This window comes from Epargyreus clarus, unplaced genomic scaffold, assembly GCF_041222505.1.
Source record: "Epargyreus clarus isolate Ecla_fem2 unplaced genomic scaffold, WU_Ecla_fem_2.2 ptg000001l, whole genome shotgun sequence".
Taxonomy (NCBI): Eukaryota; Metazoa; Arthropoda; class Insecta; order Lepidoptera; family Hesperiidae; genus Epargyreus; species Epargyreus clarus.
Genome location: NW_027332209.1, coordinates 6239669 through 6265728, shown reverse-complemented (window position 1 = coordinate 6265728; position 26060 = coordinate 6239669). Strand labels below are relative to the sequence as shown.

Here is a 26060-nt window from a genome sequence, read left to right as displayed (position 1 = left end):
CTACATATTATAAAAAAACAGGGTTTATACAAGTAGGTTGGTAGAATATGGTAAAGAGGCGTAGTGTACTGGTCCGGAGGAGCAAATATAGAAACAGAGGAGGTACCTCCGGACCAGTAGTGGGATATGAAAGGAGTTGCATTATAGCTAGCACGGATAAAATCCATTGATAGATGGTCATCCGTTTTTTAATGTTTGTTGTAATGGAAAAATAGTTATCATAATATGGCAATCTATTTTGTATCAAAAACTTTTCATCCGAGGCAAGCCAAAAACAAAAATGAGAACTCTAACATGTGACACACGTATGACATAAACATATGATTGACACTGACAGACAGATATGACATGACATTACACAAAATGTTTTTATTTTCATTTGGATGTAAGCTTTAAATTGAACAAAATGTTACAGAAACTGCTGACTAACAGTTTAGATGTAAAAATATCTAGTAGGCGTGTAAATTTACTTTTTAGGACAGCCACCATATCGCATTCATGTCGCCAGTGTGGATTTAGGTTATACTCTTGTAACAGAACTCCCGAATTACGAAATTATTACGAAAGAACTTTGTTCGGCGGTAACGATATTTTCTGTATAAAAACAAGGTTTTATACTAGTCAAGTGGACGCTCAGAAGAAAAATGAGGCTATAGAAACCGTTAGGGCTAAGACCACGATAGAGGCCTCTAAGAAAATCAATGCCAAATTAAAGCCTTCGGAAGTGAAACGGTTGTTTAGTTTAGCGGAGCCCGAGAAATGGACGTTGACTGGTAAGTGACACTTTTCTTTGTTTTGTATGACTGAAGTACCAATGCAGTCCATCTGATGATTAATGGTCATTGCTGCCTATGAATATGTGTAATCAACCTCAGATAAGATTAGAATTCTACCTGAGGTAGGTTATAGATCTATACTATTGAGTAACAAGATGGCTGTATCCTCTATAATTCACTCAGCATTTATTCTTTCACCAAAACATAAGAACTTTTTCACTACAAATAAGTGCTGCAGTGGTACTTCTATAGTTTTAGTGGTTCTATCACCTTTCAAAAGTTCCAGTTAAATATTTATTGTAGACATGTAATACATTGTATAACTCTAATTAAATATTTCAGGTGCTATTGGTTTCCTCATAATATCGTCCAGTGTGACAATGGCAGTGCCTTTCGCTTTGGGAAAAGTGTTAGACATCATCTACAGCAGTACTAGTGACTTGGGAGCTGCTCGAGAGAAACTTGACACGCTATGCCTGATGCTGTGTGGAGTGTTTCTTATAGGTGGCTTGTGTAACTTTGGACGAGTGTATTTAATGTCTATCTCAGGTAAGAGTTCCAAATGTACCCTAATTACTTTAAATTTTCATAAAGTTATTGGTCATCAAATAACACCTGTTGGTGGGCATGAGTTTCCACTCAGAATGAGAGGGGCATAAGCCATAGTCCACCATGTTAGACAAGTGTGAATTGGTATACTTCACATACATTTAAAACCTTTTTTTAAACTTCCATGTATGCAGATTTGCTCAAATTGTTTTCGTTGATAATTAATTTATTAAACATAATTATTACTTTTAAAAATCTAAGGAGCATGCCTGGGATTTGAACCTCACACCCATGAATAATCCTTTGACTTATCAAAAATGATATATTGTATATTAGCTTATTTTTTCAGCGATTGGAATAACAAAATGTAGTATTTTTTATAAAAAAGTATTTTTAACTACAGTTATATAAATTGAAGTAGCAAGATGGATACTTGTCTTCAAAAGTGGTTTTTATCACATTTTAATTGCTCATATTTCGTATTCTGTACTGATAACAGTTTTATATACATTTATTCTTATCAGGCGAGGTGAACTGGTTGTCACAAAGTAAATTGACTGTTATTATTAGTTATTTGATTGGAAGATTGCATTAATTGTCTTAGTTATAATGTTACCTAACTTAACTTTGTAATTAATGTATTATATATTATTAATATCTTAATTACTAAGTTACTTAATTAAAATTACTTAATTAAGTGAAAATTTTTGTACATATATCTCACATGCATATCTATCAACTACTTGATGTTAATGCTAAAACAAAAAAATAAATTAATAAACTAATTAATTTTAAGAGTATAAAATTTATTCTGTTACAAATTAAGGCCAATTAGTATATTTTAAAGTAATTTGTGGCATATTTGCTTGAATGTTAAATTTATTTCATAATTACAAACCACATTAATTACACAACATGAATATTAATATATTGTACATGAATATTTTAACATATTATTAAACAGAAATTACTTTTGTTAGTTGACCAATGGCTCCACTGCTACTTATTCATGCCTATTTAAGCTGCTATTCTCTGGTTTGAAGGGTCTGATAAAAAAAGATACTTAGGCATGAGGCATGTTTGTCCCTGTAGTACCGGGACCAGAATAGGGCTACGGTAAGTGGCTACTGCCAGTGTTAGATTCCTACCTGAGGTCGGCTGCAAATGTGCTGCTAGTCCTCAGCGGGACTAAGCTGGAATGCTTCAGAAAAGTAGGTCTCCCTTACAACACCCTTCAAACCAGAACACAGCAGCGCTTAACACTGTGATTTTGTAGGATATCAATCTCTAGTAATCTGATGTGATCTTTCTATTATAATGTCATCAAATACCTAATTCTGACTTACCACAGGACAAAGAATGACACAAGCCCTGCGGAGACAAGTATACTCGTCAATTATGAAGCAAGAGACAGCCTGGTTTGGCAGGACCTCGACAGGAGAACTAGTGAACAGATTGTCTGCTGATACACAGCTAGTTGGGCGCAATTTGAGCCAAAATGTCAGCGATGGGTTGAGATCTCTCGTCATGGTTGGGGCTGGCACTGGTATGATGGTTAGTGAGATTGATTTATCCTAGTAAATAGCAAATAGGAAATAGGAAGAATTGGTAATGTCAAATCATGGTATGCTTGGAAGACTAGGCAGACATTAAACCATAAAAAATTAAAATTAGAAATGTTACTGTCATCAAGCAAGGGTTCACAACCAATAAATTTATTGACAACTTGAAGAATACAGGTAAAAGTTCTAGAAAAGTTCTAGATAAATGAACATATGGATTTATTATTGTAAAGAAAGTTGGCTTCAAATATCAATACTTCAGGACTCAAAGGACGTAAAATACATTTAGCTCTATTCATTTTTACATTATTGTAATTGTGAATAAGTTAAAAGTGCTTTTACGTACAATGTCTTTTACGCTCTTCTATTCCTAAAATATCGAATTATACATGAAATAAGTGTGAAATTTCTTTTCTATTTTCAGTTCTACATGTCTCCATCATTGGCACTTATTGGCTTATGTGTTGTACCACCCGTTTCTATGTTGGCGGTGACGTACGGCCGCTTCGTACGCAACATAACACGTCAGTTGCAAGATTCCTTGGCCGAAACTAGCGAGGTATGACGCCTAATTAAATTATAATACCTTGTATGTAAATCGGATATACCTTCCTCTATGTGATATGATAAAACGATAAAACGATATCTAGGTGATAAAACAATAATTAATAGTTGTGTCGTTTAAAAAAATAGATAATATCTTATTTTATAACCTGTTTTAATTAGTGTGATATTAGATAGTGATAGTTTAGACCATACTATGGATCTCAAGTGTCTTTCAAAATTTTTTTAGAAGCTAAGAAGCATACAGTCCATTTTATGGTATGTGGTCACTGCCGCCTGTAAACATCTGTAACCAACTCTATTAAAAGGGGTTTTAGCTGATTCCGATTACTGATCCTGAGAAATGTTATGGTCGCATAGTATGTTAGTTAGACTGCATCCACGTTCACACTGAAAAACACTTGCTATGCTGCTTTACGTTAGCAATAGGTATAGAAGTAGTATGTATCTCTTCGAACTTCACTCGTTTTTCCACCTTTATATAAAATGATCACCATCAATTAAGATTATGACGTCTGTAACTCATAACAGATGGTACAAAAAATATATGTGAATATATGATAAGTTATCTCAATTTAACAAGTTAATTGCGAGAATTAAAAAAAATCAACATTTTTTATTTCTTTTCTTATATAATATATGCTATTTAATTTAATGAAGCTAATTAGTAAAAGGAAAAAATATGATAATAAATATGTTATTTACAGTTGGCTGAAGAAAAGATATCGAACATAAAAACAGTAAAAGCATTCAGTAAAGAAAATAAAGAGTGTGAATCTTATGCACAAAGGATAGAGAACTTATTGAAATTGGCTTACAAAGAGTCTCTGGCCGTGGGGAGTTTCTATGGTATGGTGAGTTGGATTCCATTATAACCAGTCTTTTATAATATTTAATACATACTAACATAGTTCTAAAAACACCTTATCTTTACGTATATAGATAGTTAGATAGATAATAGAGAGATAGATAGAATAGATACCTAAAGATTTTTCTTGTTGACGAAAATGATAGGAGTTAATTTGGTAATTTATATATTTTTTGGGTTATTTATTAATATTTTTCTGCATTTTTTACTGCGAATGTGGAAAAAAGTCCTGATTGGGTAATCAAAACTTTTTTGATATGGTAATCAAATTCTGGTCCTTCAAGCCGGATTATTGATAGAATGGTCAAACAACATGAACATAGTAAACAATATGTAAATTTCAAGCATAAATTACACCTATTTTATACTTATACTTACGAAGAGGCATCTAAAACGATTGGACGTTTTCCTGGCCAGGGATAGAAATCAAAACCATTTACATCACAAACTTACATGATATCCAATCTATAGCGGCTTAATCAGAAGGGGCGGTCCGCCCCAGGCCTCCGAACCTGGGGGGCCTCCAAACTCAGTTGCTAAAAAAAAGTCGTTAGAACCAAACAATCTATGAAATGTATATCACTCAGCGAAAAAAAAGGTCACCGAATCGAATTACACATTTATTCATTATTTGCCTGCGATTTTTTCCACTTAGATTCCACTTGATTGTCCACTTAAATCATAATATTAGACAAATAAAAAGAGCATAACTGAATTATAATTAACTAGTGGTGCCCGCGGCTTCGCCCGCATTTTAAAGAAATAATATGACATACATAAAACGGAAAATTTGTACCTGCATTGGAATGACAGTGGTGCCATCTGCCTAAAATTGGTCTTACCAACTCCCAAACCTTCGTGGGCTCTTGGACAACAACTTTGCTAAAGATCATCACTTGATCAAATGCATAGTTTCCGATTCTATAACTACTTATCAATTAAAAATTTATTAAAAAAACCTTTTCCCACGGACTAAATTGTGAATTTAAACCATTCTCAAGTCCCCTTGAACACACACAACAAATTTCATCAAAATTAGTCCAGTCGTTTAGGAGGACTTCAGTGACATACACACGCTCATAAGAAATATATATATAAAGATAGCAAAATATTTTTCAGACTGGCCTCTCCGGTAATGCCATCATAATACTAGTACTCTACTATGGTGGAGGTATGGTAGCGAGTGAACAGCTGACTGTGGGCAACCTAACGTCGTTCCTACTGTACGCGGCCTATGTGGGCATCAGTATAGGCGGCCTTAGTACCTTCTATACTGAGTTGAATAAGGGCATGGGCGCTGCCGGTAGGCTGTGGGAGATCATGGATAGAGAGCCTAGCATTCCAGTTATAGGTATGTGCTAACATTTCATTTTATTATGGTTCGAACCGTATTCGTTGAAGGTGGTAGAACTCGTTGTGGTTCGAATCCGGCGGCACCACCGCCACACCTATTTCTACCTAATAACAGCAGTGCTAAGCGCTGCTGTGTTCCGGTTTGAAGGGTGTGGTAAGGGAGACAAACTTTTCCGAGGCGTTCCAGCTTAGTCCTCAGGGGTAGCAGCGCATCTGTGGCCGACCTTAGGTAGGAATATCTAATCCTATCTGGGGTTGATTACAGATGTCCATGGGCGGCAGTAGCCACTTACCATCAGGTGGACTGCATGCTCGTCTGCTACTCCTATATTATAAAAAAAAAAAAAAAACCATTGTCAACATTACGTTGATAGAAATAATAAAATTCCAAAAAATATATAACTAGCTGACCCGACAAACGTTGTGTTGCCATATAAAAAAAAAGTTAAAGGTGAACAACCCTTATCATTTAAGGGTATGAAAAATAGATAGTAGCCGATTCTCAGACATACTGAATATGCATATAAAATTTGGTGAAAATCGGTAAAGCCGTTTCGAAGGAGTACGGTAACTAACATTGTGACTGTGATTTTCTTTAGCAGCGACTGAATATAGCGCAAGGGATACAACATGCTTAAGAATCCTTAATTATGTTCTTAAATGTGTATTTAATCTACTAAATTATACTTCGTCAGTGTTGTTGACTATGATTTGATGCGATCTTATTCTGAGAGGAAACCTGAGTTCAACTGTGGGACATCGACGATGACGAAATCGGTCACCATCATCAACCAGCAGTGGCACTATTATTGAAAGAAAGCTTTATATATTTTTGGTTAAGAAGTAGCCTACTTTTTCCCTTAACCCCTAAACTCATAAACCGGTTCGTCTGAAAGTACTCGTAAATCCTGCCAAAATCTGTAAAACCATTTCTATGTTTTGCCTATAAAACGTAATTCATGTTTGGTGCGTTTAAATAAATGTTTATTTAAGCTAAACGAATAATAGTACATTACAATACGAGGACGAAAAATTTTTTTCTGACAAGTGTGAGTTTGCAGGCCGAGCCGCAGGCGAGGACTGCAATCACACGAGTCAGAAAAACATTTTTCGTCCGCGTGTTGTATAAAATTTTATATTACGGGGTCGGAAATGGGGGTTTTGCGCACGCGAAGCGTGCGTAAAACGTCCATTTACGCACGCCGTGATATAAACGTATTTATTTGAATCTCTAGAAATTAAACGTAAAGCCATATATAATATTTTTTTTGTGAAACGCACATTAAAGTTAAATTTAACGTAAAGCAATAATTATATTCGCGTGGATTTCAACATCGTATGTATGCCGACATTACAAATTATTATAATAACCGGTTTCAAATTATTACTTATTTAATTTATATATTTACTTATTTAATTATTACGGAAATAAAAAATAGACTATTAAATGCGATTTAATAAAATCCTGTTTATCACCGTACTGTTAGCATGTTTGGATTTTTACAGTAATTAACTGTTCTGTAGAAATCTATTGAAATTACTTTATATATTATTGTTAGTATTATTTTATTTAAATATTTTGTGTTATTTTTATGATGTGTTATTTTTATAATATTAGGTTCTTATTTATATATAATCATTGGCAGGTAAAATTGTATGAGTTAGCTTAGAAAAGAAAAAAGAACGGTCTTGACGTTAGACTTGTATTTTGCGCGGGAATAATAAAAGTTGTAAATTGGATTAAGAAATAGTTTTATTATATTATAATATAATCAATAAATGTTAAAGTAACACTGTTGTACTTTCAAGGTTTTTATTAGGCGCATAGAAAAAATAAGGTGCTTCTAATTCTAAGTAGTTCTATAAGCTTATGGAGTAAGGAATTTATCGTAAAAAGCAAGTATAGTTAATAGGAAAACAATTTTAAGGTAAAAATTATCTCTTTCGATAAAATTGGAACGTTATTTTAACATACAGACATACATGCGTGCAGGCCGACATGCTAAGAGAAGCAAAAAATAACTTTTTTTTATAATATAGGAGTAGCAGCGAGCATGCAGTCCACCTGGTGATGAGTGCCTACTGCCGCTCATGGACATGTGTAATCAATCCCCAGATAGTATTACATATTCCTACCTGAGGCCGGCTACAGATGCGCCGCTACCCCTGAGGACTAAGCTGGAACGCCTCGGAAAAGTATGTTTCCCTTATCACACCTTTCAAACCAGAACACAGCAACGCTTAACACGGCTGTTATGAGACAGAAATAGGTGTGGCGGTGGTACCGCTGGAGTCGAACGGGTTCTACCACCTTTCCTACATAATAAATGATGTCTACTAATTTGAGATGTCTGTATATTTCCAGGTGGTCTAAGACCAAAGGACAGGCCGAAAGGTGAAATCATTTTAGAAAACATATCTTATCGTTACGAGGGAGCGCCTTTAATCAAGGGTTTGAACCTTCATCTCCGTCCTGGGAAGTCAGTGGCGTTGGTAGGAAGATCTGGCTGTGGGAAGAGCACCATTGCTTCGTTAATACTGAGGTTGTATGACCCGGATGGTGGCAGGATATTGTTGGATGGAGTGGATATTAGGCAGTTGGATCCAGTGTGGCTTAGAAGTCATATTGGCTATGTTAGTCAGGTATGTGTTTGTTATTTTATTTATTTCGTACGCATAGACTATAATCCCTAAAAGTTCTATTTTAAAATGTTAAATTATTCGTTACCAGACGGCCAAATGTTCATTTTCATAGAGCTCGCTTAAAATTGACAGATTTTCAAACAAACATTCAATCCTCTTTTAACTCTCTTAGGGATGGCATATCAAACAATTTTTTTCTTAGTATTTACAGACACAAAATAGACTTGTTATCAAAATTTCATAATTCTAGTATACAGGCTCAGCGATCATGAATACGTCACTGAGTCAGTAACCTAACTAGTTGAGTATGCAAATTTGATTTCCTTAACTATGTCATTTCGATAAGAAATACTATTTTGTTACAAAAAACTAATGTACGTTTGTAAACATTAGAAAGTTTTGTTCCATTTTTTACGTAGCCTTACTGACAAATAAGTAAATTGTTTATTTTCATTATGTCTTACAAGATTATCTTTTTGTGTAAAGCAACTTACTAGAGATAGAGATATAATAACGAGTTATAATCTTCTCAGCAGACATTAACATACGAGTAAATTAATAAATTTTGTTTCTTTCTATACAAGTAGGTACTTTAAAGGTATAAAAATTTCTTTAAAACGAAATAACAGATCTCTTGAAGGTCTGTTTATTTCTAAAATGTTTTCATTGCGTATGGATAAATAAATTATATGGCGTAGGTACAGTCAAAATGTAATATTATTTTATCATTTGTTATAAATTGGGCATCATATATTTCCAGGAACCTGTTCTATTCAGCGGTACAATAAAAGATAATATTTTGTACGGCGCATTAGATGAACAAGAACGAGACGACAGTGATAAGGTAAGTTGATAACATTATTGCTTAAATATTTTATAACAACTTCATCATCAACCCATTATCGTCCCACTACTGACCACGGGTCTCCTTTCATACTGAGAAGGATTATGTCATAGTCCACCGCGCTGGCCAAGTGTGTATTGGTGGACTTCACATACCTTTGAGATTTTTTTCTTTATAAATCTCTCAGGTACGCAGGTTTCCTGACCATGTTTTTCCTTCACCGTTTAGCAAGTGGTAATTAATTTTTAATACGCACTTAACTTTGTAAAATCAGAGGTGCGTGCCTGGGATTTGAACCTCAAACACCTCGATCGAGAGGCCGAGTTTCTTAACCACTAGGCTATAAATAACACTATACAACAACTATATAACAACTTATATAACAACTTGTTGTTGAAAACCATAATGATAAGTGAATCTTTTTATATACATATTACAATTACACCCTATTTGAATTAGGAAACCTTTCGAATCATAGCTCAATTCAAAAGCTCTTTCTACAAGCGCAGCTTTCCAATAATAATTCATGTACTATGGACCCACATAATGACTGCTAGGCAGCGAATCATTCTCATGCGGATCGTCAGTATAATATAAATGCCTTATGCGAAGTCGTTGATGTCGAAATTGACGAATAAACATATTTTCAGACAGCGCAAATTGATAAATGATTTTCCTTATATATTTTATGGTTTCTACCATGGTTTTTAGCTTAGTATTTTGCATATGAAGTAACATTTTTTTGAAATCACAGACACATAACAATTCCGCCTTAAAAGTGAATAAAAAAAAAGTGTGTGTGTGTCAGCTACGACGCACGATTGGAGTTTACTCCTTACGAACGATAATTATGATATATATCGAATAGAAAAAAAGGGTAAATGAACGCATCTGCTAAAATGATAAGAGAAACAAACATATATCTGTAATTATTCGGATTATTTATATTACTTCAATAATGCGTATTACATAAAGTATGTTACAAAATAATATAAATAATAATAATAAAAACACTAAATAAAAGATCTAGCTGTTCGTATTTAAAATGTATATTATTCATAAATGTAAACGATAAGCTTACCAATTAACCGCATCCATGTGTTTTTTGGATTCTTCTTCATTATCATCTAAATCAATTTCTTGCATATTTTCAAATATTTTTTCAACTTTAATCACTTGATGATTTGTTTAATAGTACATAAAAATACACGTATCAATGCATAGAAGTACAAGAAAACTTTAAAATCAAAACATTAAAACTTGATGGTTAGGTTGCTGTTTATGTACAGTCACGAGCATAAATATATGACTATGGGCAGATCAGCAAAAATATGTGACCCAATAACGAGTTCAATAATATATGCCTGCACGAACGCAGCAAAAATATCTGACATTTATAGGCAGCAAAAATATGTGATGATAACGTTGATCATATAATTGTTACATGTGTTATGACATGTGACGTCAACTAAGGGGCAATAATATCTGACATAATTTACAAATATCTTTGATGTAAATATCAATCAACCTACCGGTCAAAGGGGCCAATGTATTTTCCGGAGAAAGAATAGGAGCAAAAAACACGTTATAAATATTTTTTCATATTTTTTTATTTAAGTAAGAAAAAAACAGGGTTAAAGACAAAGACAGGATAAATATATTTTAACAGGGTGAAGTTTCCAAATCCGAATCTATAAGGATTAGCGAAAAATGCTAAAAGGAGTTACGAGGCCGATATTGATAAAAACTAATACTGCATCTTTAGTTTTTAGGGTTCCGTACCCAAAGGGTTAAAAGACAACCAGAAAATAAGTATTATACTTATTTTTATAAAATAGTAAACATCTGGTGGTACGGAAGCCTCCATGTGCGAGTTTGACCCGTACTTGGTGAATTATTTAAAATATCCCTATATACGGGGATCGAACCAGTTCATTTTGAAAAAAAAATTACACACCTTATATAATTCTACTATCGGATAGTGTCCCTTACACGGATTAAATTCTGGGATTAAATGACAAATTATAGGAAAAGCTTCTATTTCACCCTGTATACAACAGAAATTATGTCCTAACGACTTTTACAATATTATATATATTATACTTTATTAAACTAAAATGGTTACGAATATTCTGCTAAGACAAAAATATAAAAAGAAGTTACCAACAGTTAATTGATACATGTAACTTTAATTATTTATATTAGCAATACCAAGTCCTAAAATTAGCAATATTATCGGAGAAATAGGTTCCATCTTTATGATGTCGCTTTGATATATTTATTATTTTTATCGTTAAAACGTGGGTAGTAGATCTTTTTATCCAACGCTGCCGAGTAACGTTTAGGAATTGATTGATAGTGTATTATTAGACACCTATTCAATTTCTTTTTATTATAGTATTATTTTAATTAATTATTTTGTATTTTTTTCATGATGTGTTATTTTTATAATAATAAGTTCTTATTCATAAAGTCACTGGCTGATACGATTCTATGATTTAGCATAAAAAAGAAAAAGAACGCGGCTTGACGTTCGAGTTGTATTTTGAGCCGGAATAACAAAAGTGAATAGATTAATATTGTCAGATATTTTTGCTTCGTAAGGTGGTCACAATTATTTGATCAACGTTATCATCACATATTTTTGCTGCCTATTAATGTCAGATATTTTTGCTGCGTTCTTGCAGGCAGATATTACTGAACTCGTTCTTGGGTCAGATATTTTTGCTAATCTGCCCATAGTCATATATTTATGCTCGTGACTGTACGTTGTATATAGATGTATACAATAGATGCTACTATATGCATTTATTATACATTAGGGGTGTGCGAATATCGTTCGAATCGAATCGAATCGAATATCAATATTCGATTCGAAATTCGAATTATTTTTTATACATTAGGGGTTTATTATACATTAGGGGTGTGCGAATATCGTTCGAATCGAATCGAATCGAATATCAATATTCGATTCGAAATTCGAATCGAATAATTCGAATTTTCGAATTATTCGAAATTCTTCGAATAATTTCGAATAATTCGAAAAATTTCGAATAATTCGAAAAATTTCGAATAATTCGTAAAAATTTCGAATAATTCCAAAGTTTTCGAATAATTCGCGAATTAAGGGGGTATTCTAGTCTAGAAGCATGAATTTCAGGTAATTTTTTGAAGTGCCGTAAAAAAAGGTAATCAATATTTTTACCATCCATTTTTTTATAAGTTATTTATTAACATTACAAGAATAGGATCATCCCCAAATTTCAATTTTTATTATTTCATTATTTAAAAAAAAACTATATTAATTGTTCTATTTGTGTAACTATATGGTTTAAATAAAATGTACATTGACTGTTAAATTTTTATTCGAAAATTGAAAATAAGAAACCCTGAAAAAATTCGAATTATTCAAAAATTTTCGGATTATTCGAAAATTCGAATTATTCGAAAGTTCCCGAATTATTCGAAAGTTCCCGAATTATTCGAAAATTTTCGAATTATTCGAAATTTTTCGAATTATTCGGGAACTTTCGAATAATTCGAATTTTCGAATGATTCGATTCGAGTTTCGAATCGAATATTAATATTCGATTCGGAACGAATAATTCGTAAGTTCGAATTATTCGCACACCCCTATTATACATGCATACCCTGTACTCGGCAGCAGTATACAAGTTGTGGCAGAACTTCGTAATACGCAGGCGCGCAACACACACGTACAAACATACGCACACATTCAACTCTCAGACGAAGTATCGCGCAAAGAGGAGACCCCGAGAATGAGATACGCTGTGTAATGTATTCCATCTCATTCTTTTACACGTTCAATCCTACAGATATATATGTTTGTCTCTTTCTACGTAACGCCTCAACTTCTCGTGTTACACTTGATTTTACTCCTCATAAAATTTCCGTACCGGGCCTTATAACTCAAATCGTTTCTTAAGGAGTAAACTCCAAAAACAAGAAAGACATTGTTAAGTTTCACGCGATTTTATTTAAAACACATTCACAGTCGTTTTAAGTTATTTATGAATAGGTTCAAAGGTTCTGGTTGATGAAGCCCATGAAAGACGTGACCCTGGCGAAGGCAGCCGGGAAGCCTCGCTGGCAACCCATGGCGGAACCGAATGACGTCACTCCCACCTGAAATAAAATAAATAGTATTAGTAAACCGGTGTGGTGACTTTACGCTATTCGTCAAGAGATGGCACCACGAGTATTCTGAACCACGCTATAGAAGTTTCCTAAATATCTTGTAATGTACACGTTCCGAATTGAGACTGTTGGAGCACGACCGCTTTCTGAGCATGATCACCTAACCCGGCGGGAAATTTCACTTTGCCAAAACGGTATTCACTTGAATCAGGATCGATTTCATAATGTCTTCTGCTTTTATTAATAAGCAATTTGTAATTTTTTTCCTGCCAAACATCGAAATTTGATCATTTTCAGTCGGCAGAAATTTTCATGTCATTGCTGAAATAATTTAATTTGTTAATAAGTAACTTAACAAATAATAATAATATATAGATAACTATCAATTCCGTGTGACATATTATCATGCACATATCCATCAACTTCATTAGCCGATTAGCACATTTTAATCAAGGATTACTGACAATGAGAATAAATTTCGCGAATAAAGATAAACCCTTGCCTTTGGGTAGCAACAAATCTGGTAATGACTTCAAATAGAACTTATATTCTAAGGTGACACAAATGCTTCAGGGTGGCAGTGTTTAGTTAGTGTTCTATTAATTAAAAATGTCGATGATTGTATAATTATTACAATGTTAGGTAGGATTACCTAAGCTACTAGTTGCTACTTTCATGCAATAGATAAGCTTGATGAGGATTATGATTATAATAGAAACGATGAGGTCGGTGTAAATGGCGATGAAATGATGACTTTGATTATAATTATGGCAGTGATGATGTCTTATGATGATAGTGGTGTTGATTATGCCAGTGATGATGCCTGTGATGATAGTGGTGTTGATTATGCTAGTGATGATGCCTATTGTGACGGTATTGGTGATGATAATGATGATAACGTTAAATAAAACGTACCAAGATATGGCGGATGTTTCTAATAACGACGAGTGGTCCGCCGGAGTCGCCGCGGCAGGTGCTGGTACCGCCCGCGCCGCTCGTACAAATGTTGGAGGACTGGATCATGAGTGGGAATGCCGTCGAGCACACCGAGTTGGTGATGATGTTCAGGTTGACGTGGCTCAGGAATTGGTTGTTCGCGATATTACCACCTGTGGAAATACGGGAATAAAGTTTTCGAACTAGGAAACCATTTCTATAACATTAATTAAAAGTGTTACAACTAATTAAGATCAGTTACAATTCACGCTCAAAGAATTTAAGGGATTCTGACGATATCTTTATATTAAAATCCGCAAAAAAGTAAATAAAACGAACAGAAAAATATTGATTGCATAACAAGTATGCTATTTCAACTACTGCATGTATTCTACATCCTTTTTTCTAAAAAAAACGTAGCCGTTTCATCTTTTTATGTCCAGGACTGCATAGCTGCAACTCATAGACATCTTAAGTTGTTAGTAAACTACAGATACAGATATAGGATTCGTACAAACTTAGACCTCGCCAATAACTAGCAGGGACCTCTAATTAGGAGCCGGACCAGCTCTGATAATAACTTGGTATTATTAATTTGAGTATTAGATAACGTGTTATAATATAGAAAGTTAGTTATGCTCTTACCATCTCTGGTGATACCGAAGCCTGACGCGACGGCACGGTTACCGGCAAAGTTCTCATTGAGCTCGGCTCCAGCGGGCAAAGCCACCAGATTGATATTGTCTGTAAAACAAAACGGAATCAGCTTGAAAATATGGTGTAATAATGCAAGAATTCTCAACATTTCAGTCCATCAATACCAGGTGATAAAAGGCGTGGTCCTGTGGGTTGTAGATGAAAAGAAAACGAACATTAAATATAAAATAGATATGTATAAATTTTAAATCAAAAATTAAAACTGAATATTCCAAAGTTCCATAAAAATTAAATCATAATATTTTTATTTATAGATCTTTATACTATCTTTACACAATTATTTTTGTACGCCATTATTATTCTTCTCTTTTGCTAGGTTCTTCGTTCTTGAAACATAAAGCCTCAAAATTCAAGGTTTGTTTTCATGTTATAATTGCTTACCCTTTATTTAAACTAAATTAATTCTCCCCTTTAAGTCCTAATTTTTTACCAAGAAAACTTACTGGATAGATTAACATTGCTGGGTAGACGGATGACTGCAATATCGTTGCTGGCTGTGCTTGGTCTCCAGTTGTTGTGCATGATGACATGCTGGCTGAGAAGACGGGTTCCGCCACTGAATAGAAGGGTAGATCCCAGGACTACGGTGAACCTCCACGCTTGGTTCCTGCCGTCGAACCAGCAGTGGGCAGCAGTCAGCACACTCCGCCTGCTAATGAGACTCCCGCCGCATACACCACGACCAGTTTGACCCGTGATGTCGGCGATTAGACCTGCCTAGGAATGAAAATGATTCTCGTTTAAAAAAAGCCACGTGATTATCATCAAGCCACAGTCTCAATGCTGAGTACGGGAATCTTCTCAAAGTAATGTCAAGTTAGCCAATTATGGATTTTTAGAGTTTACATTCCTTTCAGAATATTACGGAGATCTCTTAAGCACAAAAGTTTCTTCATGATCATGATCTTACATATAAATCTTACGTTTTGCCTTGGAAGATTTATCGTTGGATTGATCGTTTTATGTTCATGGACAAAAAACTAGTAATGGATCGTCAATGGTATGTAGAAAGTAGAAGGTTACGGTTAAAATATAATGATTGAATTATTTGCATTGAATTGGAATTAAATATTATAAGCAATTACCTGGTAAGGGATTTGTCCCAGAGGAGTGGGAGAGCCACCGACGATTCTTGATTCAGCAACATTCTTCAGGTATTCTTCCTCCGCCTTTTGGATACGTTCTCCTTCAGGAATACCATATTTGACTAGGTACCCATACGCAGTGTTGTACTCTGGGATCTCCTCAGCAACAGCGAGGGCCGCGATGGCCGCCAAACACAAAACGAACAGCTTCATGATGAACCGGATATATTAATGTGCCCATATGGACAGCTCTTGTTTATATATGTTTTGGATGCCTATGACAAAAGATAAAGGGAATTATAGAGATAAAGGAATTATCACTTCAAATACGATGGATTCTTCTATCAATGCAGGCATTAAAATATAAGAGTGATCAATCACATAGGATGATGCTATCGGTATATAAATTTTGGACGATTATAAATGTGCAAACGATGCAAATACATGATTATCTTACTGTTGAAACAACCAAGTTCCAAGGCGTTATATAATAGTAACTTTAGTATGTTAATGATTGAAGTCGGATTTTTTTAAACAATTGTCTCTTTATATATTTTACATGTCAAAAAGGGAAATTAAAAAAGGATATTTTTATATTTATTTCTGTACTTTCCATATTTTACTTATTTTACGATTTGGAAAATAGTTTCCGCGTGATTTAAAATTCAAGAAAAAAAGGACGGCTGGAATTTTAAATTGGGCCCAAAATTTACTTAGAATTTAATTGTTATCGCAATCTATTTGTGATGTCTCATTGCTGCATGAGACATTAGAAATGGTTCTAATTTCTAATTGAAGTGATATCATAGCTCTGATCTGACTATAAAGTCGGAAGGTAGCGTACCTTGGTCGTGTCCTAGCCGTGTTTGGGCTTGTTGGAGTTGTCATAACAGGGGCTCTCTGAAATTTAATCTGTTCCAGTTGACCTAATTGAGTCATATATTGTGAGTGGCCTTGATTTTGTTTATATATTTACGCAAAAATATGGTCATAATCGAACGTCAATCACTGGGCGGACTACTCGTTATCACAATTAAGAGCATATGAGTAAATAAAAATACGAATTGTGAGATCATAGATGTACCTCTGTACTCTCTGTAGATCAAATTGTAAATATATAGAAATGAAAGAACTAAGACAGATTAGCTTCTTTGAGTAATACAAAAATCTATTCATTTTAAACATTTTTATTAAAAGAAAATTCACAGCCGTTTTAGTTTATTTATGAATAGGTTCAAAGGTTCTGGTTGATGAAGCTCATGAAAGACGTGACCCTGGCGAAAACAGCCGGGAATCCGCGCTGGCAACCCAGGGCCGAACCGAATGACGTCACTCCCACCTGAAAAAAATAACAAATAATATTCATGTAACCGTATTTTTAACTATCGACGCAAAGAAGAGGTGTTATAAGCCTGATATGTGATGCCTGTGGCATCGTAGCTTCTAAATGAATGAACTGATTTTAATTCTGTTTGCTTAAAAGGTGGATGAAGAGCGTTCTCTGATTGAAGAAAATCTTTTGAGTCATTTGAAGATCATCAGTTTTACTAGTTGGTGTCGGGGACCTTTATAATGTCTAATTAAGCTTCTTTGTGAATTATGTTTGTGCGTGTAATGTATTTCAATTTAGTACGATTCGCATTTGTAATCAGTAATCAATACAGTACGCTCCCGAAGGTAAAGATTGTTATTTTAGACAAAAATAAGGATCGGATCTTTTTGCAGTGGGACGGGGGGCTGCCAGTATTTCTTATTATCAAATGTCAATTAGCGCCAGCTCGCCGTCGATCACTGCCAGGACAGCACGTGTTATTGTTTCAAAAACACTGTGCAACTCACACGATTGCTTGTTAATATTTATCGAGACATTTCTAGTACCTTGATTAGCATATTAATAAAGTTAGTTCTCCTAATAAATTAACCTTTAAATGCAGAAATTCATGTGTTATTTGGACTCAAATAGAAAATTTAATCCTATTTTAGGTTTAGTACAAATAGTAGTTTAGTATAGGTCATAGTAACTTAACCTTAAGTGGATTGCATGTTTGTTTGCTACTTGTATATTTTGAAAAAGTCGGAAATGATGGCGAGCAAAATAATGTCATATTTAATGACAGTGATAATATCGGTGATCAAGATGGTGATTATTAGTGGCGGCAATAATGTCCACGATGATGGCATTGGTGATTATCTTCCTGATTATGATGACGATGATTATGTATATGACAGTGATGATTTCAGTGTTGACGGTGGTGATGATAATGATGAAGATAATTATGTTTATGGCAAAGATGATGTCGGTAATAATGATATTGATAACCTGTGGTAAATAATGTCCATGATGAAAGTATTGGTAATCATTGACTTGATTATGATGACGACAATTATAGATATGGCAGTTATTATAGTGGTGTTGATGATGGTGACGATCTGTATGGTTATGACAATGATGATGGTGATAATAATATTTGTAGCTATTACATTGCTAAACATCATTATGATTATGGTGATGACGAACAAAACTTACCAAGATATGACGGTTGTTCCTAATGACGACGAGTGGTCCGCCGGAGTCGCCGCGGCAGGTGCTGGTACCGCCCGCGCCGCTCGTACAAATGTTGGAGGACTGGATCATGAGTGGGAACGCCGCCGAGCACACAGAGTTGGTGATGATGTTCAGGTTGACGTGGCTCAGGAATTGGTTGTTCGCGATGTTACCACCTGTGGATATAGGAGTATGGTATTAAAGATGCGAATGCGAAAGAAGAAGAAAGGATTATTAGAAATTAATTATAACTTGCTTAAAAGGTGAAGGAAAACATCGTGAGGAAACCTGCACACTTAAGAGATTTAAAAAAAAACTCAAAGGTATATGAGTAGGTATATGAGGTCTTCTATCAACATCCACTTGGCCAGCTCGGTGGACTATGGCCTAATTCTTTTCATTTCGAGACGAGATCCGTGCCCGGCAGTGAGACAATAATAGGTTGATGATGATGATTGGAGATGGAATGTATCATCTATTCATTAAATCGATCAGCTTATAAAATTTTATGATATTTATTATACGTCTGCCGTCTTTCCTGCATCCAAAGCATAAAGAGACAGTACGATTAAGACCCTGTCTTTCAAGTAATTCACGGGTAATATAAAAGCAGGCTGCATGACTGCAGCACATGGAAGTAAGCTACAGTCACTACTACAGCTGATGCATTCTATTTTATAGGGCGTTTCAATCTATAGTCTGATTCATAATTAGGTGTCCAAAATGTAAACAAAGGTGTTGACCTATCAAGAAAATACGTTTCAAATGGTAGTTTCTTATATTTGACGATATTAAATTAATACAACAATTATAAAATAATAATCTAAATAAATTAAGATTAATTCACATTTTATAATATTTATATTACCTCAATTTCTTTTCATACAGTAATAATAATAAAAAACAAGGTTTATGGTAGAAAATTAAAATGTGATAATGGTAACACACTCTCAATCCGACGCATTTCTTGTGCCGTCTTTTTAAGTTTCGTAGCTAATATTATTCATTTTCGTGATTGTGATCGAACTCTAATGTTTTCTCGATTCCATAGCGCGTTTGTTAAATTGTGTATAGTTGTTAAAGTTTTCGTTTGTTGAATTTGTTAGTTTTTATTTCTTGTTAATTTTGACAGTGACATTTCTTTGTTTACATTTTGGACACCTAATTATGAATCAGACTATAGTCTTCAGGCGCATCCACATCACTCACCAATATGGACCTCAGTCAGTACTCTTATCCTATTTCGGATCTGTCTTCTTTAGTACCTTGGCCTTCACATAAATATTTTATTAGAAAGAGATATACAGTAACTCCTTGGTAATCCAGCCCCTGTATTATACGTTGACTTCTGTACTTCGAGGAGCGATTCGTGCATTAGAATGAGTTAACTGGTCACTACTGATTGTGTTATAACATCATTAAAATTTGTCGGCGTACAAGGTGCTTCTTTTCAAGAAATCTTGACATAAAGGTTAGGAGGAAGTTTTCTATTGTAGTCTGGTAAATTCGTTAACCCGACATCGCAATGCTGAGGATCGATTAATCGCGGGTGTACTATATACCACGCCTTACCGTCACGGGTGAGACCGAAGCCCGAAGCGACGGCACGGTTTCCGGCAAAGTTCTCATTGAGCTCAGCTCCGGCGGGCAGCGACACCAAATTGATAGTGTCTGTAAATGAAATATCGTATCAGTCTTTAAAATATGAAATTAAATTATTCATTGTGGATTGATTACAGGATTATTTTTGTATATTATTAACTGATCTCTTTACAAGGTTTCGTTCACTGAACAACAATCATTAATAATCGTATATTTCACTATTTCACTGTGTATTAAGTGCTTCCATAATTTCGAAAAGCTTCATAACATCGGCTTCTTTATGAGTCCCTGTTACTTTTTCTCAATTGAACTTACTGGATAGAGTCACGGTGCTGGGAAGAACGATGACGGCAACATCGTTGCTGATGGTAGCTGGCCTCCAGTTGCTGTGCATAACGACCTGCTGACTGAGGAGACGGGTACCGCCGCTGAACAGCAGCGTGGATCCCAGAACAGCGGTGACCCTCCAGGCTTGGTTTTGCCCATCGAACCAGCAGTGGGCAGCGGTCAGCACACGCCTCGTGCTGATGAGGCTCCCGCCACATACACCACGGCCAGATTGACCTGTGATATCCATGATGAGACCGGCCTGGGAATTAAAATACATAATTTAAAGAAAGTCATGCCATTAATAATCGTTACTGTCGACCTGCTAAGTTCGGGTTCCGTCTTAGAATTAGGGTTATAGCCAAGTCTGTATTAGCATATTTTGCTTAGCGTGTATATTTAAAGGTGGCAGTCACCTTCTTGGTTCGGCACCACCACCTATAGGCACCACCGCCAGGCCATATATCAGCAGCGCTTAAGGAAGGCATACTTATCCGAAGTATTTCGACATAATTGTTAGGAGTATCAACGGGTCTGTGGCTTACCTCTGGTAGGTAGTGGAATGCATGGTTCAGGACTTTTTTGAGACCTTTGCGGAATGCAGGTTCCCTGTGATGCTCATTTCGAAACCAGATATTTAAGTTGTGATTCGAATCACTCAGTTTATTAGGTAAAATTATATCGGTAGGTCTCAAGGGATTCTCTTTTTTCGGTTTTCCCCCCTTTGCAAGGTGAAAAGGACTATACCATGTATAGCTTTGGGCGGATATAAGGAGGAGATTTCCAAATACCCCCCTTAGCATAGACAAGAAAAGAAAAAAGTCTTTAAACTGGGGATCCTTTTTATTCCGGAGTCTCTCCTCCATATGAGCATAAGGTCAGAATAATTTCAGATCCTAGCCGAACATTTTACTTTCCCGCCGATTTTCACGGCTGTTGGGCTCCCTCTTAAAAACACTATAGCTACGCCAATGCCCTCGCTAGACGAAGGTCCAACTAGTTACCTGGTAGGGGATTTGTCCAAGAGGAGTGGCGGAACCACCGACGATTCTTGATTCAGCAACATTCCTCAGGTATTCCTCCTCGGCCTTTTGGATGCGTTCAGCTTCAGGGATACCATATTTGACCAGGTACCCGTATGCTGTGTTGTACTCTGGGATCTCCTCAGCAAAAGCGAGGGCCGCGAAGGTCGCTACACACAGAATTAACAGCTTCATGATGAACGGGAGATATTAAATAATATAATGTGCCCATATAGCACGCTCATATTTATATATTTCGAATGCCTATTACAAGAGGCGATTAATTATTAAGATAAAGGGATTATAATTTCGAGTACTATGGGTTTTTTCGATCAATTGCTCGTTATGTAGGTATTACAATATATAAGATTAAGTAATCCTTGATAAGATTTTGGACGGATATTAAATTTGTAAATAATATCTATATGTTTTTAATAGTTAATTTAGTGTTTTAACGTCAGATCTGTGTACAACGGTATTCATATTAGTATTTATATAGTAATGCTTTGTGGTTTTGGTTTTTAATTATAATAGTAATTTAATTTTATTTATTTGTTAAGCTTTATGAAGGGCCGTTCTATTTAAACGTCTTCAATTCTCTTTCGTGGTAGTTATATGTCAATAATAAGATTGGAATAGAAAAATAACATATTAAATATAAATGTCCTTTACCGATATTAAAAACCTGAGATTAACATAATCTACCTACCTACTGACTTAATGATGATTAATGGTACGAATTTTAATGATAAACAGTAATGTACAAAAAATTAAACGATTAACAACTATCTTACAATTATAAATTATCGAAATTGTACAAGAATTGTGAAGAAAAAAGTACTATAGTAGTTTATAGGAACCGTCTTCCCATATACGTGTAGGGCTATGTATGTAGGAAGCCTATAACAGGGTATTAGGCACCAAGTTACATGTCCCTGTAGTCCCGGGACTAGAATAGGGCTACGGTATCCCCTGCCTGTCGTAAGAGGCGACTAAAAGGGGACTTCCGGGGTTGCGGGCGGTAAGATTGGGAGGTCGAGCCGTCCAGCAAGCAAATCCGGGAAGGACGGCGGTATGTGTGGTCGCATACCGTCGTAAACACCAGACGGTGTGGTGAGTCCTGAAGCTCACCTAAGAGGAGCCGGAAGGGGCGACGCGTTCAGAGGATCCCGGTTGCGTTTCGTAGGAGATCCCGGAGTTTTCTTGGCAACGCTGAGGACGGTCACTGGGGGGATTTTAGTGCGGTAAGAAGCCCACATAACCCCGTGTCGCTCCCACGACACTGGGTACCTTTTGAAGGTTTCCCCCTCGTAAACAAAAAAAAAGCACCACGTTACAAAAAATATACATGTTTTTATACATTTTGTGAATAGCAAACAAGTATAATTTCTATTTATAATAATTCGGCATAAATTTTATAATTCAATTATAAAATTCACTGTGATGTCATTACATATTACTATTATTACTATTTAAATTATTTGAAGCACTTCATAGAAGGCCTGATTAGTTAATAATTTAAACTCTTATCAATTAATATTACTAAAAATTGACACATATCGATACCTTAATTCGCAATTCAGCCAATTCCATTTTTTTCAAATTGTTTTTTATTTATTTTGATTTCGTTCAACGCCATTTATTATCAATGTAGACGATGTAGGGGATAGAGACTCAGCTAGCTCATTAACAGAAACGAAGCATGCAGAGCAGAGCAAGCAGTCCACTCAATTGTAAGCAGTCACTGCTAGACATGGACATGGACATCTGTAACCAATTCCATATATATAGATAGGAAAGAGATTCTTCATTCTACCTGAAGCAGGCCACATAATATGCGTTGGGACTCTTGAGGACTAAGATGAGCGCCTAAGTAATTTCTTACGTAGATTACCCCCCGCTAAACAGCGAGTTTGGTATAATTTTAATGTTGTCTCATTATATTATATCATTAATAATATTATATTATTATGAAAGAATATTTAAAAAATCCGGGGGGTATTCACCCCCTTGAGAATTTGCCCGGGCAAAGAGGGTACTCTCGAGACCCGAATAATCCCTACCCACCTCCATATTGCAAACGCAGACGCGGCATATGTGAGACCGGTGGATATGAAGTCTCATCTTGGTCGTAGATTAGTACTTTCATGTCTATAAAGTTATCTTGGCTATTTATATCTATGGCGTGTGCTCCAATTTAATATATTAAATAATGGAAATTATAACAAAATTGTGTGATATAGCAAAGATAATGCTTATGCAACGATTAATTGGGTGATATACATATGATAATAATCGTAATAGGTTTTACGTGTTGTGTAATCTTAGTTATAATGTAGCACCTTTTATGTAATGGTATCGAAGACTAGAATATCATATCTGATGTAAAGTGGTCATTGTTTTTTTTTTTGGCGATTTATAACTGAATAAGATTTTCTGTATTAATCTGAAACGCCTAGTATCATCAACATTCCATACTTTATTGATTATAATCGTAGTGTTCTATCGCTGTTATAAGGCAGAGAACATTTACAATATAAGAAAACTTTTACGTGTTTCAAGCTAGAACACAGTAGGTATGTCAATGCCACTGTATCCTTATACTAATAGAAATAGGAGAGACAGTTGTGGATTTAATCTTTATTTTTAATAAGTATACTTTTTTATTTTGAATGTTATTAATAACCAAATTTAGGTGGTAGAACCCTTTATGGTTCGACTCCGGCTGCACCACCGTTAAACGCTGCTGTGTTCTGGTTTGAAGGGTGTGGCAAGGGAGACATAATCTTACGAGGTGTTCCAGCTTAGTCCTTTGGAGTAGCGGCGCATCTGTGGCCGACTTCAGGTAGGAACATCTAATCCTATCTGGGGTTGATCACAGATGTCCATGGGCGGCAGGAGCCACTTACCATCAGGTGGACTGCATGCTCTGCTGCTATATTATAAAATAACTATAATGACAGGAACCAGCATGGCTCCTGGCAGCCCGCACCGCGCAGTTGCAAGAGCTGGTGAGCAACGACGGCTGGTCGCGGCAGGTGGGCGCGGGCGGCTCGCAGCTCAGCGGCGGACAGAAGCAGAGGGTGGCCATCGCCAGGGCTATTGTTAAGGTGAGTCTACTTTGTTGTGTTGTCATCTCTCAGCCTTTATATGTATATGTCAAGATCTAGCTACATATACACAGACGTAGGCGTCGTTTAGAAAGAAGAGTTATGGTATATATGTCTACGTCAAGATCGTAGGAGACACAGACGTAGGAGTTGCCTAGAAAGAAGAGTTGTAATTGTATTGTATTTTAAAGGGGATTAACGTCGCAAGAAGATGCTATTGCCTATCCTAGTGTTAATCACAGAAGGTGGTTCGACTGTGACGGCAGCGTTGTCTCACCTATTTCTGCCTAATAACAGCAGTGTTAAGCGCCGCTATGTTTTCGTTTCAAGAGTGATAAAGTAGACATACTTTTTCGAAGTGTTACAGCTTAGTCCTTAGAGGTGGCGGCGCATCTATGGCAGACCTCGAATTACAATGTTATGCTATCTGGGGTTGATTATAGATGTCCGTACCATCAGGTGGACTGTATGCTCGATTACTAATCCTATAATAAATTAAAAAAAATACAGTCAACTCCTATAACTTTAAGTAAAGATACTGGCAATAGTCATAGTATGCATAATGCAAGCTACAAGCTGCAAGAAATTTATGCATAAAGGTCTTTAAAATTTAATATCGTTAACATTTTCATAAAGGTTTGTGACAATTTCTCTATTTCAGAATCCAAAAATATTAATATTGGACGAGGCGACGTCAGCGCTAGATTCATACTCCGAGTTCCTCGTGGATAAAGCATTGAAGGACATCAGTAAGGACCGAACAGTCTTGACTATTGCACACAGGCTGAGCACCATACAATCCGCAGACGAGGTCGCGGTCATAGGCGATGGGGTTATTATAGAAAAAGGCACATACAAAGATTTAATTTCGAAACCAAGCGGTTTCTTCAGCGAACTAATGGCCCATCAGACCTTCGCTTCCAAAACTACGGATAAAAAAGACGTCCACAAAAGCTAATAGTTAATGTAACGTGGTTGTGTACAGTAATAATTCGATTTACAATTCAGAGTTACGTAATAAAACTTGTATAAGGGCATTTATACTGTACTTATCTTATAATTAAAGTCGTAATTTAAATAATTACGCTGTTTGTACACCACCACCGTCACCGAGCCGATACCGATAATTAATGACGGCGCCGAAGTACCGTACATACATTTACTATAGCCGCTTGTCCACCGCACGTCCGTCGCCCGAGTACCATCATCTCGGCCGACGATATTTCGAGTAGATCGGCGTGACCGCTAGATCGGCACTGAGATTTTGACGGGCCGATGTGCCCGTAATATAATACACATTGGATCTTGTCCATACATTGCTGTAACGCGCGTGACAGTGGGAACAAAATAAACCGTCGATATCGGTCGCGGGTGACAAACTATCGCCGTCACGACATAT

At 35.8% G+C, this 26060-nt stretch overlaps 1 protein-coding gene and 1 pseudogene across 1 annotated transcript; one reads left to right on the top strand and one right to left on the bottom strand.

The window, feature by feature from the left end:
* The first annotated feature begins 336 nt into the window (after positions 1 to 336).
* Positions 337 to 26060, top strand: LOC140743717 (ATP-binding cassette sub-family B member 10, mitochondrial). The gene is made up of 10 exons (XM_073075221.1): positions 337 to 773; positions 1119 to 1325; positions 2677 to 2879; positions 3312 to 3446; positions 4159 to 4305; positions 5439 to 5670; positions 8038 to 8315; positions 9076 to 9159; positions 24515 to 24661; positions 25323 to 26060. The coding sequence occupies exons 1-10, from the start codon at positions 407 to 409 to the stop codon at positions 25617 to 25619; spliced, it is 2097 nt and encodes a 698-aa protein (XP_072931322.1). The 5' UTR covers positions 337 to 406; the 3' UTR covers positions 25620 to 26060.
* On the bottom strand, positions 13201 to 21746 carry LOC140743733 (transmembrane protease serine 9-like; annotated as a pseudogene).